This window comes from Rhinichthys klamathensis, unplaced genomic scaffold (assembly GCF_029890125.1).
Source record: "Rhinichthys klamathensis goyatoka isolate OS25496 unplaced genomic scaffold, OSU_Roscu_1.1 h1tg000104l_1, whole genome shotgun sequence".
In the NCBI taxonomy this organism is placed as follows: Eukaryota; Metazoa; Chordata; class Actinopteri; order Cypriniformes; family Leuciscidae; genus Rhinichthys; species Rhinichthys klamathensis.
In genome coordinates this window covers 2,895,298-2,913,302 of record NW_026606643.1, presented here as the reverse complement: position 1 = coordinate 2,913,302, position 18,005 = coordinate 2,895,298, and the positions used below count along the sequence as shown (strand labels likewise).

At 39.6% G+C, this 18,005-nt stretch overlaps 2 protein-coding genes across 3 annotated transcripts in view; one reads left to right on the top strand and one right to left on the bottom strand.

The window, feature by feature from the left end:
- The first annotated feature begins 530 nt into the window (after window positions 1–530).
- On the top strand, window positions 531–16,500 carry plpp1a (phospholipid phosphatase 1a). Of its 2 annotated transcripts, none has more exons than XM_056253357.1 (6): window positions 531–897; window positions 6,628–6,779; window positions 8,952–9,232; window positions 12,371–12,428; window positions 13,828–14,004; window positions 15,990–16,500. In XM_056253357.1, exons 1-6 carry the CDS (start codon window positions 840–842, stop codon window positions 16,107–16,109), a joined length of 846 nt encoding a protein of 281 aa, XP_056109332.1. In that variant the 5' UTR covers window positions 531–839; the 3' UTR covers window positions 16,110–16,500. The 2 variants fall into 2 exon arrangements, with proteins under 2 accessions (XP_056109332.1, XP_056109331.1); XM_056253356.1 differs by lacking the exon at window positions 6,628–6,779 and adding an exon at window positions 3,332–3,486.
- Window positions 16,376–18,005, bottom strand: part of mtrex (Mtr4 exosome RNA helicase) — a 50,883-nt gene continuing 49,253 nt past the window's right edge. Inside the window, exon 27 of the mRNA XM_056253355.1 lies at window positions 16,376–16,658. Coding sequence (XP_056109330.1) covers window positions 16,606–16,658 — 53 coding nt within the window. The 3' untranslated portion in view covers window positions 16,376–16,605. The remainder of the gene's footprint in view (window positions 16,659–18,005) is intronic.

The following is an 18,005-nucleotide window of genomic DNA, read 5'->3' as shown; positions in this document are numbered from 1 at the left end:
CTAAATCCTATATTAACCTCGACCAGTTGAACAATACATGGATAGACATGAAACTGCACTTTTAATTCTTTCAAATAAATACAATAAAATTGCTTAAAATATTATTGAACCGACCAAAGTATTTAAATGAAGGTTACATTAAAAACATGCATTTTATCATTAGACGTTGCATTTTTATGTTTTATAAAGGCTAAGGCTAGATTGTTCTAAGTCAGTAGCCTATTTAATAAAATTTAATCAGAAAAATAAGAGTACTTTTTTAAGGGAAAAGTAATTAAATTACAGTCATTAATTACGTAGTAATTCATTACAACCAAAACTGCTAAGTAGGTTGATGTATATTTTTTCTTAGATCGACTCTGGGGTCATTTTTGACGACTCATGATACAGCCTAGATTTAATTATATACGCGGATGGGCGTGGTCACGGGGGCGTGGCTAATGCTGAGAGACACGCGATTGGGTGCACTGATCCTCAGCTGTTGTCCGTCAGCTAGCAGAAGCTCTCGGCACTGGCAGTGAGTCCGAACTAAGACACCCGAGACATCAATATACCGGCTCGCCATCGCTTATTCTTAACCTCATGCGGTGAAATGGTCATCGTATCTAAGAAACTACAACCAAGTGGCTCGCTCTACCTCCTCTCCGGCTGATTAACGTTACTTGTCGTCATTACGCAGTCAATGTTAAGAGTGTGTGAGCTCTCGTTAGTGCGCGTCTATGTCAGTGGAGCTCTAGAGGTGGACTCTCAGTTAGTCTGTTTACTGTGGGAACACTGAGGGGGACGCCTTTAATAAAGCCTTCATCTTCATAACTGACACACAGAAGGACACTGACACGATGTTCGAAACCAGAGGAATCCCCTTTATGTTGCTTGACATCGCGTGCCTAATACTCGGTAAGCATCATTTTATACTGTTAGCTACTTTTTATTTCATTAATTTGAATCGATATTGTTTTGACTGCAGTAAGTCTTATAGCGGAGTGACAATTATAACCTGTTTATGCGTTCAGTGCTGTACAGAAAGATTTTAAAGGCATAAATATAGCTACTAAAGGCGTATCTGGAGGTGTCAGTTGTTTTAGATGTTGCCCATGCACGTTTTGTAATTGCATGAGATTCAACACTGCAACAGTAGTCTACTCACTTACACAATAACCTCGTACGACAATAATGTGCGTCATAACTCATAAAACATACCGGAGTCCTCGTCATACACTCATCTTGCGTTATCAACTTTTCCATAATAACAGGGCGTTTACCTTTATGCAGAGATTCTCTTATGCACAACAATGACATCTGAAACTGAACTGTAAATCCTTTAAAAATCGCTTGAGAAACCCTACAGCTTTATTAAACAGCAGCCCATAGGCTGTCTACTCTAATGTATAAGCGTTTATTGCATGGTAGTGTAATATATATTACCCCGGCCCGCATTCTCTCTCTCAGAGAATTTTCCATTTTCCTGAGATAGTTCAACTGCAATGTGACAACTAGCCCTGGTCTCCCTTATATCACATAATAATGTGATTTATTTCTATAAAACTATTTTTAAATCCTTATCCAAATAATAACAAATGACTGATCACTTCATGGAAATTCATTGTTCAAAATATGTGGGAACCCTGAACTATAATTCTTAATTATTATATGCTTAATCTATTCTAGTTGGTCCCCAACAGGCTACTGAGTCTTACAGAATTTATAATGGAAGTTTTGATCAGTATTTTTTTCCACATGCACTTGGAGATTTAAAAAAAAAAATGTTTTTACACAGGGAACAAACAGATTGGACTTTCCACAAAGTAGCCATCTGAGTTTCTTTCATGAGGGCTGTTGTTCATTCTTGTCCTTTGCTAGATGTACCAAGATGGAGGAATGATTTTAGTCAGCATTTTATAAGCATTATTATTAAGTATGATAAAGTATAATATCCCTACACATAAGCTGGTTATTTTTCTCATTTAAAAGTAGTTCACGGTCATGGCTGTCGAGCAGACACTCTTGTGTCACGTGTCTTTCTTTTTTACAGGGAAGCCTTATTGGTTTTTGCATTCGCAAATGGATATTTACATACCACCGGTATCACCTAAACTCTGTTTGAGACTCACAGAAGAGCAGATCAGAACTGATGAGTTTAAACACAGAAGACTTTCCCACTTGTGTTAGTTTCGCCCTTTTGGCATTTACAATGGGGCTTCAGTGGATCTCAGAACAATTAAGTTTTACCTCAATTCAGCTCTTCCTTCTTTCAGGCTTGAGCAGCCAGCTTTATCTATATGTGTGCGTATGTCACATGCACTCAGCGTCAGCAACAGACCCATAGTCTTTTACTGCGAGAGGAGCCTCAGGCTCTATGAATGAGGGTTTGTGTCGTTTTCCCATGATGCTTTGCAACAATAGGCTGAGGCTATATAGAGGACTCAATGTTTACATATGAGCGCTCATGTTAGACTTTAAATCGTCAGGTCGCATTAGTGCAATACGGGATAGATAATGACATTAGGGTCAGCTAAAATGTAAGAGGCTGTAAGTGACAATAGCAACGTGTCTGGTATAAGCACTAAGAAAGGATGACAGAAAGCATTAACATTGGAAAATAAGTGTTTGAAGTGTGGTTGTGATCAATTTAGCCCTTGGATTTGAAAGATGGATTATAAAATTAGCACCATTCAAAAATATACTTAAAATATAATACATAAATACAATACATGTCATTGGGCCCTTGTAAAACTGTCATCAGTCACTGTTGGCTTTACACATTTCACTTCAAAATAACAGATATTCAAAGTCCAAGAGTAGGTTTACACGACAATGATGTGCTAAAAACGGAAAAGTTTTTCCTTTGCATTGTCAAAATGATCCCGTTCACACGGATCTGTGAAAACGACTAAATGCCAGGCCAGTAGATGGCGATGTCACTTTGTAAAGAAACACTACACACCTATAGACTGAACACGTAATACGCATGATGTCCCCGTTTTCACAAATTCGTGTTTTTGTAGTTTACACGGAGATAAAACAGTATCGTTTTCAATAACTTGCACTTTGAAACACGTTATCACAAGTTAGCATTTTCAGGCCACCAAAGCGCTGTTGTCGTGTAAATGAACGGCCAAAACCTTAAAAAGGTGTCGTGTAAACAGCCCCCAAGTCTACCTGTCTTTTCTGAACAAGCTTTCTCATTATAAACCCACATCCGTTCTGTAATTTTTATCTCTTTAGGTGGCAGCAGCCAATCCTCAACACTGAAAATCAACCCTTGCGTTTGATTGGTTGGTAGACCCTTTATGGAGTTGTTAACCCATTGTTAACCCTTCTTTACCTACAGCCGGCCTCCCGCTTGCAGCGTTTAACCTGGGTAAAATCAAACCGTATCAGCGGGGCTTTTTCTGTAATGACGAGAGCATCAGCTACCCCTTCCACACCAGCACCGTCACCTCCTCTGTGCTCTACACAGTGGGCTTCACACTTCCCATATGTAGTGTAAGTAATCCCAGAGACAGTAGCATATACACACTACATGCCCAGCGTCCTCCCTCAGAAGTCTGTAGTGCACTCGAGCTTGTTTCAAGGGATTCATCTTGAGAGTTTAATCGTCTATTGCAGTCACAGGAAGTGGCCCTTCATTGTAAATGAACAAACAGTCAAATGGACACCGAAGAGCAGCTGTTTCAACATGACTCCTGACCACTGAACAGGTGCAAACTGCAATTTCAGTAGAGCTTTGTTAGGTGGATTGAAAGCAGCTGTTCAAGTCACTTGATCTGTGATCGCATTAGTCCATCCAACATTGTGTCTACACTGGAAGAGAGAGACCACTGTCCACTGAGGTTGTCTACACTGGAAGTATCAATGGAGGAGTCAGCTGTGAGCTCAAGCCTACACTGACAATTCTAATTCCTTAACTTTGCATGGGTTGTTTTATAATAGCAAAATAATGTTACACTTAATGATACATGAGGAGAACAAATTTCTGTGTGAATTAATTTTAGGGACGTACATTATATCAGTGTGAGTGTGGTATCCGTTATTGGGCCATTTTAGATTTTTTTTTTTAGATATATACACATTGTTTGATATTGGAGATTTATTAGTACATGCACATTTGCACTATTTTTTAATTACAAAGTTAATAGTTCATCTTTTTTTTTAAATCACTCATTTAAATGTTATAATTTTTATGTTCCAATTTTTATACTGCACATTATAATATTGTGATGCCTAGATTCACATGTACTGTAGCATTTACGACAATTGTTTTTAGTTATTTTCTTATTTTATTTAGACAAAAATATTTGATCATTTTAATATCAGGCCATTTATTGATTATCGGCCATAATATAAAAATAATTATCAGCCCTGATTTGCATCGAAAGCTACAATTAATTTAAGAATGATTTTTACGTATTTACAAAGAAACACTTTCTACTTGTGTTTAAAAAATGAGGACCAATGTTACTTACCAATCATAACACTAGGTCTTATACATTAAACATGAGCAAAACTAATTTCTTTGTAAATATGGCAAAAACATAATGATATGCATGCATACAGTTAAACACAATAGCTGACAGCTCAGACACTTAACAAGGTGGCTCATTCAGAAGTTATTTACATGCATAACAAATAATATTCATCTTTTGTAAATATAATCATTCCATTTCAGACAACTGGGGAAAATAAACTAGTGGTGTACGTCAAAGATAGAAACCATAAAAGACACTTCCAGTGTAGACTGTGTATTGTGATGGACTACTTGTGTCCGGTGTAGACATCGTGTTGGGATTGAAGACATTTCGGCAGCTCGGCTAGGGATACTCTGGGCATGTTGCGTGTCATCAACTTCTTAGCCAAGGATGTCCACCAAGTACAAGAAATTGCCGTTAGCTGTTTCAGATTAGCTCAGGTTTGAGGTATTTTTGGGTTTGAATTTAAACGCGCCCTTCTTCAATCCACTGCTGTTTTTTGGGTTTTTTTCCAAATTAGGCAGAGGTTTCTTTGGTTTACCCACCAAACCACAGAAACTTCCTGAATATGTTTAGGAAGGGTCACCGTTTAGTCACAAGTCAAGTACTCATGTTCATGCTTTTATGTCAAGTTTATTGTGTAAATATTTGCATCAAAACAGTTTTAACACAAAAAAACCCCGATTGAAGGAGTATCTGGGATATTGTGATCTGTCTGGAATGTGATAACAGTGGATAGTTAATTTCTTCTGGAGCACAGATGCCATAGTTTTGCCTCTAAAACATTTCTCCAAAAGTTTCAGCAATACTTTCCTTGATTAACCCCATATGACATCACCCTCAAGATTGAGAAAACCTCAAACTTCCCATAGTGCGAGATTTGGGTTTGACCTCTATGTGCGCAGCCCTCAGCTTCCACTCGCCTGCCAAGTCAGTTCAGGCTGCATGAAAATGATGATCTAAACGAGCGATCCGTCCGCCGTGAATGTTACACCGATGCTCCCAATGACTCTGAAATCCTATACGTTCAGACAGCGCATCACAGACCATGACAATGCAGCTTTCACCGAAGATAGCAAGAAGATACGGTGTAATGTTAGGAGACTTCAGGTAACCTGCTCTGATCCACATGGCAGATTGAGCGGTTCATGGACGTTCACACGCACGCAAATGTCTCAGCAGACCATATTTACTGCATGTTGGGTAAATGTCTTAATCTCTACCACATGCTTTGCTGCCACGCTTGAGTAACCTTCATGTCCCCAACAGGCTTGTAAAGTCTCTGCGGGTCTCACCACTGTCACCCTTTCTGCGCTTTTCTGATGTTTTTTAACTGTGGTGGAGCAGCATTTAAAAGCTCTTTTATAACATGATGGTGTGAAAAAACACGGGAAAGGCATTTTTAGGGACTATAAAGGCTTGTTCACACTTGGCAAATTATAAAGCGACCCAATGTCATTCATCGTCAGTGTTTAGCGAATGTGGCGACTACCAATGGTAGACATTGGAGCTCACATGATCTGTCTCCTGTGATAACTGTAGTCATGACTTGGTAAGACTGAGAACTTAATGTTTCTGTAAGTGTTTATGATGTTCAATATGATTGACTCTGCCCACATACAGTGATATAATAAAATGATGCATGGAAAACCATGTCAGCAACCTCAAGCAATAAAATCACTGTCAGCTGTGAACAGAGAGTGAGAGAGAAGGATTTCACACCATCTGTTTATCAGAATGTTCTGACAAACAAATACTCAACGTTTTGACAAGATCTACCCATCACCATAGCGTGCCGTTGAATAATTTGAGCTATTTTGGCACGTTCCACTTCCCATGCGGACCTCAAAACCAATGGAGAAGGAAAACAAAGCAATAAAACGCATTTTAACAAGAATATCCTGCATTACGCAAAGACAAAGTGCAACTTTTAGCTAAATTCAGCCCGGGCTGCCACACCACACCTCGCCATTTTCTAACCCTTTGTTCATTATGTGTAGAAGTAGAACATGTAATGTCTGTCTAACCCACAGCTTTCCTTTCTGTACGAACATCTCCCTGAGGAGAACGCCATTTGCTTGAATTGGGGAGAATAGGGTACGAAGCACTCTTTTAACCTTTGTTTTTTTTTTTCTCTCACTGCTTCTTTTTTTGCTAGTTGGACTCCCATTCGCAATACTCACAATACAACACAAAACATTCAAACGAGGATTTTTCTGTAACGATGACTCTATCAAGTACCCATATAAAGAAGACACCCTTTCCTATCAGTTAGTAGCAGGAGTAATGATTCCCATCACTCTGATTTCTGTAAGTGCCCGTCTGTTTGTTACTTCCAGCTCACCCCTCTCTCCTCTCATTGTGCCTCCTAATGTCTGTGTGCTTTCTCTGGTCAGTACGACTGTTCCCATGCCAGCTTAAGAAACAGAACTTTAAGATCTAACCACAGTACAAAGGACATACAGTCCTGTAGATAGAGGCTTAAAGGGATCGTTCAATCACATATGAACATTCTGTCATCGTTTAGTCACCCTGTTCCAAACCTGTATAATGTACTTTATTCTGTTGAACACAAAATTAGATGATTTGAAGCGATTCCATTCTGTCTAAATCAAAGCATACAGTGACCAGAAGCTGTCAAGGTCCAAAAAATAAAAGTGTCAAAAGTGCTACATCTGGCTCATGTGCTGTATTCCAAGTCATCTGAAGTCATACATTAGCTTTGTGTGAGGAACAGAACCGAAATTGAATTCTTTATTCACTGCCTGCGTTTGCTACGAGGCGTTGTGACTTCAAACTTGCAACAAACGTGTGACATTAATAACTGCGCTCATTGAAATCTTGGAATATCAGTTTACACCTGGTATTAAGATGCGTTTTGGTCGATCTGATCATTAGTAGTATTAGGGATGGTGAGAGAACATTGTGCTTGGTACGTTTTTTGTCTTTAAACTAAACTTGGGTCTTCAGCCGACAAAGTTTTAATCCCGTCTGGCTAGCGCGCTTCCCATAATGTTGATTCATTACGTCAGTAGGCGGAGAGAAGACGGTCTTTTGTGGCTGTTCGAACGCATTCGACCTCATGAGCGTTTACACTATGAAAGCAATCCGGTCTGATGTGTTTTCGACTACCTCTGGAAGTGGTCAAAAGTGGACAAGCTTAAAACGTTTTTTTGACCTAGATTACACTTGTTTTTAGCGTCGTATACTTGTGATCAGATCAACCAAAACGCATCTTAATACCAGGTGTCTTAATAACAGGGCCTTGGAGTCACATGGACTACTTTTATGGTTCTTTTCTATGGAGTCCTGACAGTTTCTGCGTTCTTTCAGTGTTTGGAAAAGATGAGCATTCCTGTCAATCAATTTCTCCAATTGTCCCTTGAAAGAAAGGAACTCAAATGTGTTGGAATGACATTAAAGTTTTAAATTAAAATGTAAATTATTTTTGGGTGAACTAACATTTGCAATTTAAGCCATATTTGACCTTAAAGTACTTAAGTGGAAACAATGTTTTCTGGTCTTCCACCCACATATATTCTCTCATATACCACAGAAAGTCTTGTGGTGAGACGTTTAGACTAGAGTTGGAGACACTCTCTGTGGTTACATCTTATAACTGTTTCTTTAATGCAGGCTTTTTATCTTGTGTGATACCATCTTCAATTTCAACATTGTCCTTTTAAGGGTATTAGAAAAATATGTTTAAACTGAGCTTACCTATTATGGGTAACATTATATACATACACATTCACATCTGTATAACCTCACAGTCACCCATGTGAGCTCAAAGCACGTCCCTCTGCCTTAATGTTTTTAAAAACGTTTGATTTAAGTTACTGCTAATGTATATTTTGAAAATGCAGAGTTCTATGTATTTTAACCTGCATATTTTAGTAAAGCAAAGGTATAAGGAAAGTATATAATTGCGCTATAATTGATCATACTCCTCAAAACTACAGAAACAAATGTTTTTTTTAAGCTATCTAGAGAAGCTAAAACTGTATTACCGTCACTAGACCGTAGTCAGTGTAGACTCCATATAACAAGAGAGATGGAAGTACAGTCCATTCAGTAAGTTGTATTGGTGTGTACTTCATTCTTGATTGTTCAGTTGATTAGATTTGAGCTGTGGTTGTCTGGTTGTACTGTTGTCCCATCCCTCACAGCCATGTTAATGTCAAATAAAATATGGTGTCTACTCTGATCGAGGCCAACAGGGATAACCTCTAAAGGAGGCAATGCAAACATGGGTAACTGTGATGTTAGGGACATTTTAAAGAAAATTCCTGTGATAGCTGCATTGTCAAGTGCTTCTACTGTTCGATCTTATCTTCTATTCTTGTACGTGTGGACATCCTTGTGAGAAACAATCCTCAAATATCCTCATATTACAAATACGTAACTGGTTGTAACAAAATTGTTGACTTTCTCACCAGAACAAAGAAAAGTAATGCTTCATTGCTTCCTCTCCCATCACAGATGATCATAGGGGAGTGCCTTTCAGTCTATCTAAACCGCATCAAATCAAAGTCTTTCTGCAACAGTTATGTGGCCTGTATCTATAAGGCCATTGGGACCTTTGTGTTTGGTGCCGCCATGAGCCAATCACTCACTGACATTGCCAAGTATTCAATTGGCCGACTGCGGCCACACTTCCTGGATGTGTGCAAACCGGATTGGACGAAGATCAACTGCACAGGAGGGGCTTACATCGAGGACTTCATCTGTACTGGGGACACAACCAAGGTCAATGAGGGAAGGTAGGTAACACTTCCTTTAGGTTCACTAGTTCACTATTCTTTACCTTAACAAAGGGGTGGGCAATCTTGCTCCTGGAGGGCCACTTTCCTGCAGAGTTTAGCTCTGACCTGCTCTAACGTTTCTCCCTGGGCTGCGTTTCCCTAAAGCATCGTAAGCCTAAGTTGATCGTAGAGACCATTGGTGGTAATTGTTCTGCGATCAACTTAAGCTTACGATGCTTTTGGGAAACGCAGCACTGGAAGTTTCCAATGAACCTAGACCTTGATCAAAGACCTTGATTAGTTGGTCAATGATTAGTTGGGTCAGGTACATTTGGGGTTGGAGATAAACTGTGCAGGGAGAAGACACTCCAGAAGTGGGATTGGACACCCCTCCCTTAATTAATTAATTGATTAATTAGTTACATTTATATAGCGCTGTTCTCTGCACTCAAAGTGCTTTACATATGGAAGGGGGAATCTCCTCAACCACCACCAATGTGCTAGCCTGACTTCATCATACTCATATTCTAGTCAGAATGTGAGTCTGATACTGCTCCATAGGGCTTTGATTATGAGGCGTGTCTTAACCGAACCAGGAAAAAAAAACCTCTGCACTCAATTGGATAGACCTACAACCAATCAGAGCAACGCAGTAAGTCAGCTACATAGTTGCATAGCATAGTTGTCAACAGAACAACAATGAGTGTTGATTCTTTTACTTGGTCCTCCATGAGTGCGACCAAAGGAGAAACCACAACGCCACAGGGTTTTCATTGCGTCCCATCTTCTTAGTGATCATCGGAGCCAGCTGATAAAATAAACTTTTGCCGAATCCCGTAGGAAGGACGGCAAACACATCTTTCCGATCGACAAATGCCTTGATTGCAGTTCTCTGTTCGTCTTTTAAAATTAATGCGCTGTCGATTTCTTTTACAACAGACGCGACAGCGGAATCTATACATCTCAGTTCTCCAGCGGCAGTCATCTCTGAGGGAAACCAGTTCAACCCAAGCGCTCTTTGATAACGTGATGATTATGTAACTGCAGATCATCTGTCCATCATCGTATAAAGCCCGCCCTGGCAATTTGATTGGCCCGACGATTTCTGAACCGATCATAATTACTCCTCAATGGATCGAGTCCAGACCGAACTTCCCGACCAAAAAATGTTGTGGGCGGGGTTCGGGCTGGCATCCAGGCTACCAATCTGCAGCATTCACCTGAATAATGCGACGGCAGCCATATTGCGCCAGAACGCCCACCACATAACAGCTTTTCAGTGGAGTGATTAAACCAATCAGTATACAGTATATGGGGATGATTAGGAGACCATGATGATGGACAGAGGCCAATGGACAAATTTGGCCTGGATGCCGGGGTTACACCCCTACTTTTTTCCGAAGGACATCCTGGGATCTTTAATGACCACAAAGAGTCAGGAACTCGGTTTAATGTTTCATCAGAGGGACGAGACACACTAATGCAGGGTTATCCAATATTTCTCCCGGAGGGCCAACTTCTAGCAGAGTTTAGCACTATCCCTAATTAACCACATCTGAACCAGCTAAACCAAGGTCTTGAGGATCACTAGAAATATCTAGGCTGGTGTGACGGCGTTAAACTCAGCAGGCCCTTCAGGAGCACAATCGGACACCCCTGGACTATTGCGTATCCTACTCTTGATGTAAGAGTTGTTGTAAGAAAGGGAAGTTTGTCCTTGAGGTGGAAGTAGGAATCCCTCAAATTAGTTCTTTAATGTGGTTCCATCCTGGAAACTTCCTAACCAGTCTAGCCTGCATCTGCATTCATTATTAGACAAGCTTGTCCCTTAAAATGACTTGGCGTCAGAACATTTTCGGACAGATGGATCCTACATGGAATTAGGCATAGTTGTAAAGATTTACAGGAAAGTGTCTTATTAGCAGAACCAGTTCAGTTGTGACCTCAAGTGTGCCATGAGTTCTTTGTGTCTGGCATTGAGAAGAAACTCCCTCGTTAACATTGAAATGAAGGGCTTCTTCTGAAATGTTTATTGTGAACCCTTTTGGGTCAGTTGGCCACCCAGGCTCTTGGTGGAAATCTGTGGTTCACACACTGTAGTGGTCTCTAATCCTGTGGTAAACCATTTCAGAGCACGCAGAGTTTCTGTTTGGGTTCTTGGGACAGACTCAAGGCCAGAATCCCAGGACCTCTCAGAATGCTCTCATTTAACATAGGTGTGGTTCCCATCTCTTTCACCTCTTTAGTGGTTGTCTAGTGTTTGCCTAGTAGACGATGCCATTTATAGAACAAACAACGAGCAGTATGGGTCTGAGCCCAGAATAACCCGGATCACCTTTCACACGGGAGTGTTCTCTTCTGGGAAAATGGATCTTCTCACTAGGCAAGCAAGTATATTTGCTTGTAAAAGGAGTGAGAGAGTCCTCCAGGTCAAATCAAAACAGTTCAAAAATCTGAAGCATGTCTTCATTTCTACGAGTCTGTTGCCCTTTAGTGCAGTTTTGTCCTCATGCAGATCAGTCACATTCAGTCTGCAATGCTTTATTTTAGCTTCTCCGCCTCACAGATAATTCACTTTAGCTCTACTTTGTCTCATGACTGGGTCTGTAATTCAATCAGCAGGAATATTGAAGATCTGGCCTCATCATGTCTGCAGTGGTTGACTATGGCAGTTAGTTCTGTGCTGCTTGTATTCGTCCAGATTTATTTGCCGTCATTCACTAGGCGGATACTCCTAGTCGACAAGTGGTCTAACCTTAAGTAAACAGGAACACACAAAAGCCTGCCGGATAGCCAGACCACCCTCCCTCTCTGACTCTTTCCGTGCTTCCCCTGCCCCGACCCCACCGGTTAACACACGTCTCCCCCAAGCATGCCTTTATCACCCGGAAAAGGGTGTGTGCGTGCTTTTTGTAAAGGGACTGTTTTATGGGACCAAATGGGACAATGTAAATCTTCACCCAGCCTGGGGTTCAGTGTTAAGATTCCATTCTGCCAATTTGTCAAAGTAATTGTTATTTTGTTTTTACAAAGTTGCAAAACAAATGTCAGCTTCGACTTAAAGGCTTCATGCTGTTGCACAAGCACATGTCTATATGTATTAAGTTGTTAACAGCCCTTCTGGGTTGCCCACATTGATTCTTTGTTGTTTTGCAGACTCTCGTTCTACTCGGGTCACTCCTCTTTCTCCATGTACTGCATGTTGTTCCTGGCAGTAAGTGCGTTTTCATTATTCTTTGCGTGTCCTTTGTCAGGGGTGCAGTTCACCCAAACGTTAATATTCTGTCATTTACTCACCCTCATGTCATTCCAAACCTGTATGAATTACTTTCTTCAGTGGAACAAATAAATTCATATAATCCCATAAAACATTATCTCCCCCCCAGTGTATGGACTACCCATTTAAATTAAAATTTGTTCTCAATTCTATAGAGGATTCTTGTACTGTATACAGTACTGATGTCCTTGATTAATCAGTTAACATTTAAACCACAATGTTAAATAACCGAATAACAAACCAGAACCAAACTGGTCCAGTGAATGGTGAATAGAGTGACCAGGAAATGGGATAAATGCATGTAGATTTGTTTTACCACATAGATTTTTCCATTGGGAAATCCCCATTATGTCACAGTGCAGTGTATCGATTCAGTAGAGCAATCTTAAGGATTCTTATGTCATTCTGCTTAACTTCTCCATTACTGCCTAGTTAGCAAACCATAATCTTATCACGAGAGTACAAGCTTTAAAGACATGCAGCCAAAGTTCATAGCACATTTGACCCGGGGTCAATGTTCAGCAACAGATAACATTGTACTATTTTTTGCTCTAAAATGACCCCCCGATACTGAAACTGCCTAACCACGTTCAAATTTAGATTACAAGCATTAACCACATAAATCTGAACTAGAAACGATTCTTGAGCTTGTGTGCACTTTTTAAAGGGGGTATTTTTTTTTTTTTAGACCTCCAAAGATTTCTGGGAATCTTTGCCCAGCGTGGGGGATTTCGTCCTATCAACTTGTCAAAGTAATCCTTAGTTTGTGTTAAGAGTTGCTAAACAAATGTCAGCATTGATTTTAGGTTTTCAAAACAGTTGCACAAGCACGTCTACATGTAGTGGTAGTTAAACAGACCTTGTTTTGCCCACATTGACTCTTTGTTGCAAACTATCGTTCTACTCGGATCACTCCATCAAACCTCTAAATGAGTAATGAATTTGACAACAAGACCTGTAATGTGATCGCATGATGATTAATATTTAAAGATAATCTACATTTCTTGGAAGCTCAGCATAGTCAACTAAAATAACTTGACTTGGTTCCTGTTAAAGGAAGTCTTTACTGTGTTGGTGGAGCGGATGAATGTGGCAGCTTTGATGCGTCATGCCAGAACTTTAGGTACAATTACCTTGGGCATAAGAAAAATAAGCCACTTCATAAACAAAAAAAAGTTGGTTGCATGAGATCTGTAATAACATGAAAACAATACACACACACCACTTGCTGAAATAAACATGACAATGTTAATGAGGTCATCAAGTCACATGTGCTGAGAGTTTGGCAGGAAGCATATTTGAAACCGCTCTTGAATAGCCTTTCTCTTTCTCAAAGCTTTATCTTCAAGCAAGAATGCAAGCTGAATGGGCACGACTCCTTCGACCCACACTCCAGTTCTTCCTGATCGCCGCCTCCGTCTATACAGGACTGTCCCGTGTGTCAGACTACAAACACCACTGGAGTGATGTACTCACAGGCCTCATACAAGGAGCCATCGTGGCTTTACTAGTGGTGAGTGATTAACCGCAAATTGACCAAAGTTCACCCAAAAATTAAGTCACTTGTCCTCACATTTTCCCAACCTATATGACTCTGTAATCTTCGTGTAACATTAGAATCAGTATTATTTTAGATTTTAATTAATGTTATACTAAAGTCCTTTATTTTTTAAGTATTTACTTTCATTTTTATATCTTCGATTTTTATTGTAGGTTTTTTCGTGTACATACAACGTTGTCAAAACGATTCCCATTCACACGGTTCCACGAAAACGATTAAAAACACTTATTCATGCCAGGCCAGTAGATGGCGATGTAACTTTGTAAAGAAACACTACACACCTATAGACTGAACATAGATATATACACTAGATGTCGCCTTGGCTACGGCAGTTCATTGGAACGAATGAGTCAATAGAGCCCCATCATGGAACAGGGGAGCCCCTTCTCTAATCATCAGCGGCAATGTAGGCAAAGGTCTAACGGAAATATAATCACCGTAAATCGTCATGAATGCGATTTTCTAGGTTTTTTGGTTCGTTCCAATGGTCAGACATTGAGTCCAGAAAAAAAAAAAAAAAATCTTTCTAGTTCAGATTTCGTTCGTGAACATCCATACACAGCACAAAAGTCCGAAAATCCAAAGTACAGGCGGAGATAGCAGCGTTACCTAGCTACTTCCTATGACAAGACCCCTGTGCCAAGATGGCGGCGGTTTTGACGCATGCTTAGAACCCCAAGGCGACATCTAGTGTATATATCTATGTAGACTGAACAATACGCATGACGTCACCGTTTTCACAAATTCAAGTTGTTGTAGTTTACACAGAGAATAACAGAATTGTTTTCATAAACTTGCACTTTGAAACATGTTTGCATTTTTAGGCCCCCAAAATGCTGCTGTTGTGCAAATGAACGGCCAAAACACTTCGTTTTTTTTTAGTGTCATGTAAACGGCCCACTTATTTAACAAAAACATCTTTAGAATGTCTAAATACATTATTTGCTGAATATCTTCAGTCTCCAATTCTTCAGCTAAACCCTTTTAAATGTACTCAAGTACAGTAAAACATACTTTGTTACTGTCCACTGCTGGCTTTAAGTTACATTTTCAGGTATCTGTATTTTAGAGTATTTTATTTTGGAAAGATTTGAATTCACTACATTCCAAAGCATTATATCGTACTTTTTACTCCACTACATTTTATAAAAACATGTTCCGCTTTAGTTTGAACTGAAGAAATCGTCACCCGCTCCGAGACGTGAACGAGCGAGTTTGCATCGGTTCTTGAGTCAACAACTCACTGAATCAAATGATCTGGTCAGAGCGGAGACCCTTGGAGCTTGAGTGCACGTGACTCACAGCACGGGAGGTTAATGCCAAATTTTAGGATTTATTTTTGTTAATAAAATCATATTTAGGTTACGACTGTCAGTTGTTTTTGAACTAAATCTACTGTAAAGGGGCAAGCTTGTTTAAGCATAAAAGCATGTTTTGGGTTCTAAAAACTATGCAAATGAATGCCCATTCATCTCCCCTGCTGTTATTGTTCAAATGATACAAAACTAGTATGTTTGCATAGAGTTCCTCTTGAAACATCAACACATTTTAGCCTGTAACCTATTTAAGCTCCACCTGTTTTTAATACATTTGACCCCCTATTTGCAAAAAACAATCTACAGTAAGTACTTTTAATACTGAAGTAAAAGTTCTTGATTTTTAATGTACCAAGTAAAATTAACAAGAGTAATATTTTATTAGGGCATCTGTACTTTAACTCTAGTACTTGATTTGTGTACTTCGTCGTCCTCTGCTCAAAATCTGTGAGTTTTGTCGTCCAGCAGCCCAAGTCCTCAATAAAACTTTGTGTTCCACAGGAAATAGATAAATGTGGGTTTGAGTGATACAAGTGTTATTTTCTTGCTAAATACAGGACATTGATATTTCAGGCTCTGCCACTGTGACTAAATTACATCACCTCCTCTCACACCCTACAGGTTTTCTGTGTGTCGGATTTCTTCAAAAAGAAAGTGGAACCTCAGAAAGAGGCCGAGATCCCACACACCACCTTACAAGAGACGCCGACGAATGGAAATCATTACGAGAACCCAAGCTAAGCTGACGAATGGAAGGGTTTTCGGCGTGCACCCACTATGAGGGCAGACCACTAGGGTGGAAACCTGTGAATGTAACCTTGCTTTTCAATGTTCTCCAGACACCCCTTTCTGGGGGTCCGTTTATGGACGCTGTCCCACGTTGCCTTGGCTGGACTGCTTCTGCTGCTACCACAGCTTCCTGTGTATCTCCAAAAACTAATATAAGTGTACCTCTATTATGCCACAAAAGAAAACACTTTTTTTTTTATCTGTATGAAAAAAAAGAATCACTATACAGACTTTTTTTTATTAAAATTGTTAAAACTGTATGTACAATATATTGCGCTTTTATGATGAAAACCAGAACCCATTATGCTCGTTGAACACAAATAAAACAATTATGTTCCATGTACATTCTGTCCTTCGGTGTTTTGATGCAAAATGAACAATGACTTGAAAAAAAAAAAAAAAAAAAAAATAACTAGCAAAAGAGCGCTCAAAAACAACAACACAGGATTCACAGGTAAAGACTGGCAGCAAACACGATATCCCTCTTAATCTTCGTTATACCTGTGAAAAACAAGAAAAAAAAATGCCCCGTTTTAAAATCAAAACACTGATATAAGTGGAAACTGGAAAGGCAGTGTCAAAGTGTGGTCTAGAAGAAAGCCTTGTTCCAAAATCTAGTGTGCTGCCTATCTAGACAGCATGTTGAGGAGTCAGACGTGCTACACGACACTTCAGGCTGCTCCATTAGTTACACCTCATTTGGGGATACGTTCCCCTACATTAGGAACTTTAAGCAACAGCAGCTGAAGGCGTTCTGTTGCACACGCGACTAACGGTTCCTTCCTGACCTTCTACTGTAACCGTCTACTCATTTTATGTACGTCATCTGTATATCATGTAATGCCAAAAGCAACTCTTCTCTTGCTTTTTTTAAAAACACTTTTTTTGTACTTTGTCAAATGATAAGTTACGCCGTCCTATTTATTGCTGCTTGTGTTGAAGTCGTCCAGGGAAGTTCATATTCACGAGGTGGGAAGTCGTCTTTACGACGTCGAGTGTGTGTGTCATTTTCGTCGGAGTGAGATGGTATCAAGGTTTCTAACACTATACTTCTAGAAAATAAAGAACAAAGAATGTGTATCAGGTGTGTTTTGCTTTTGTTTAAGTAATGAAGTCAATGTAAACTTCAGCCTTACATATTATTGCTATTTTACAATGCTATCATATTTTGTGCAGGCAATTAGCTTACTAGAATAGCCATAAATATCACTGCTAAATAACCAGCAGTGTTATTATATATTAATATATAAATATTATTCCACCCGTTCACCCACGGGTACCTTCAACATAAGCCCGCGTGCAGGACTCAACGTAAGGGTATAGGGGGCGATTTGGCATATTTTGCCTATTTTTATAGAGGGTCCCACAATGCATTGCAGCAAACTGGTGGACGACTACAAATATATGTTTCATTCTATATTGAAAAGAACTGACATTGATGCAATCCAATTAAAAATGGTCAGCTATTTACTCGACATTTGTCTGTGCTGTATATTTAGACTTGTTAAAATTATTGGCAAGCAGCTTAATAACATACTAACATTCAAATGTATTCATTTATTTTGAACTACATATTTGCTAGCAAATCAAATACTAAATAATTAGCTTAGCAGCATGCTAACATCCAACTAGATTGAAATTGACATTTGCTAGCTTATCGAATACTGTGTAGTTCGATTAGCAACATGCTTAAAACAAAGTGTATTGGAATCAATTTTGAGCGGCAATTTTGACCAATTTAGTTGAAGTGGACATGTTCATAGCTAGTTACCTAAATAACACTTCTGGTTTAACGGAACAGAAGGGAACTCTAGTGCCCCCTTGAGTATGGAGGTCTGCTATAGCCAT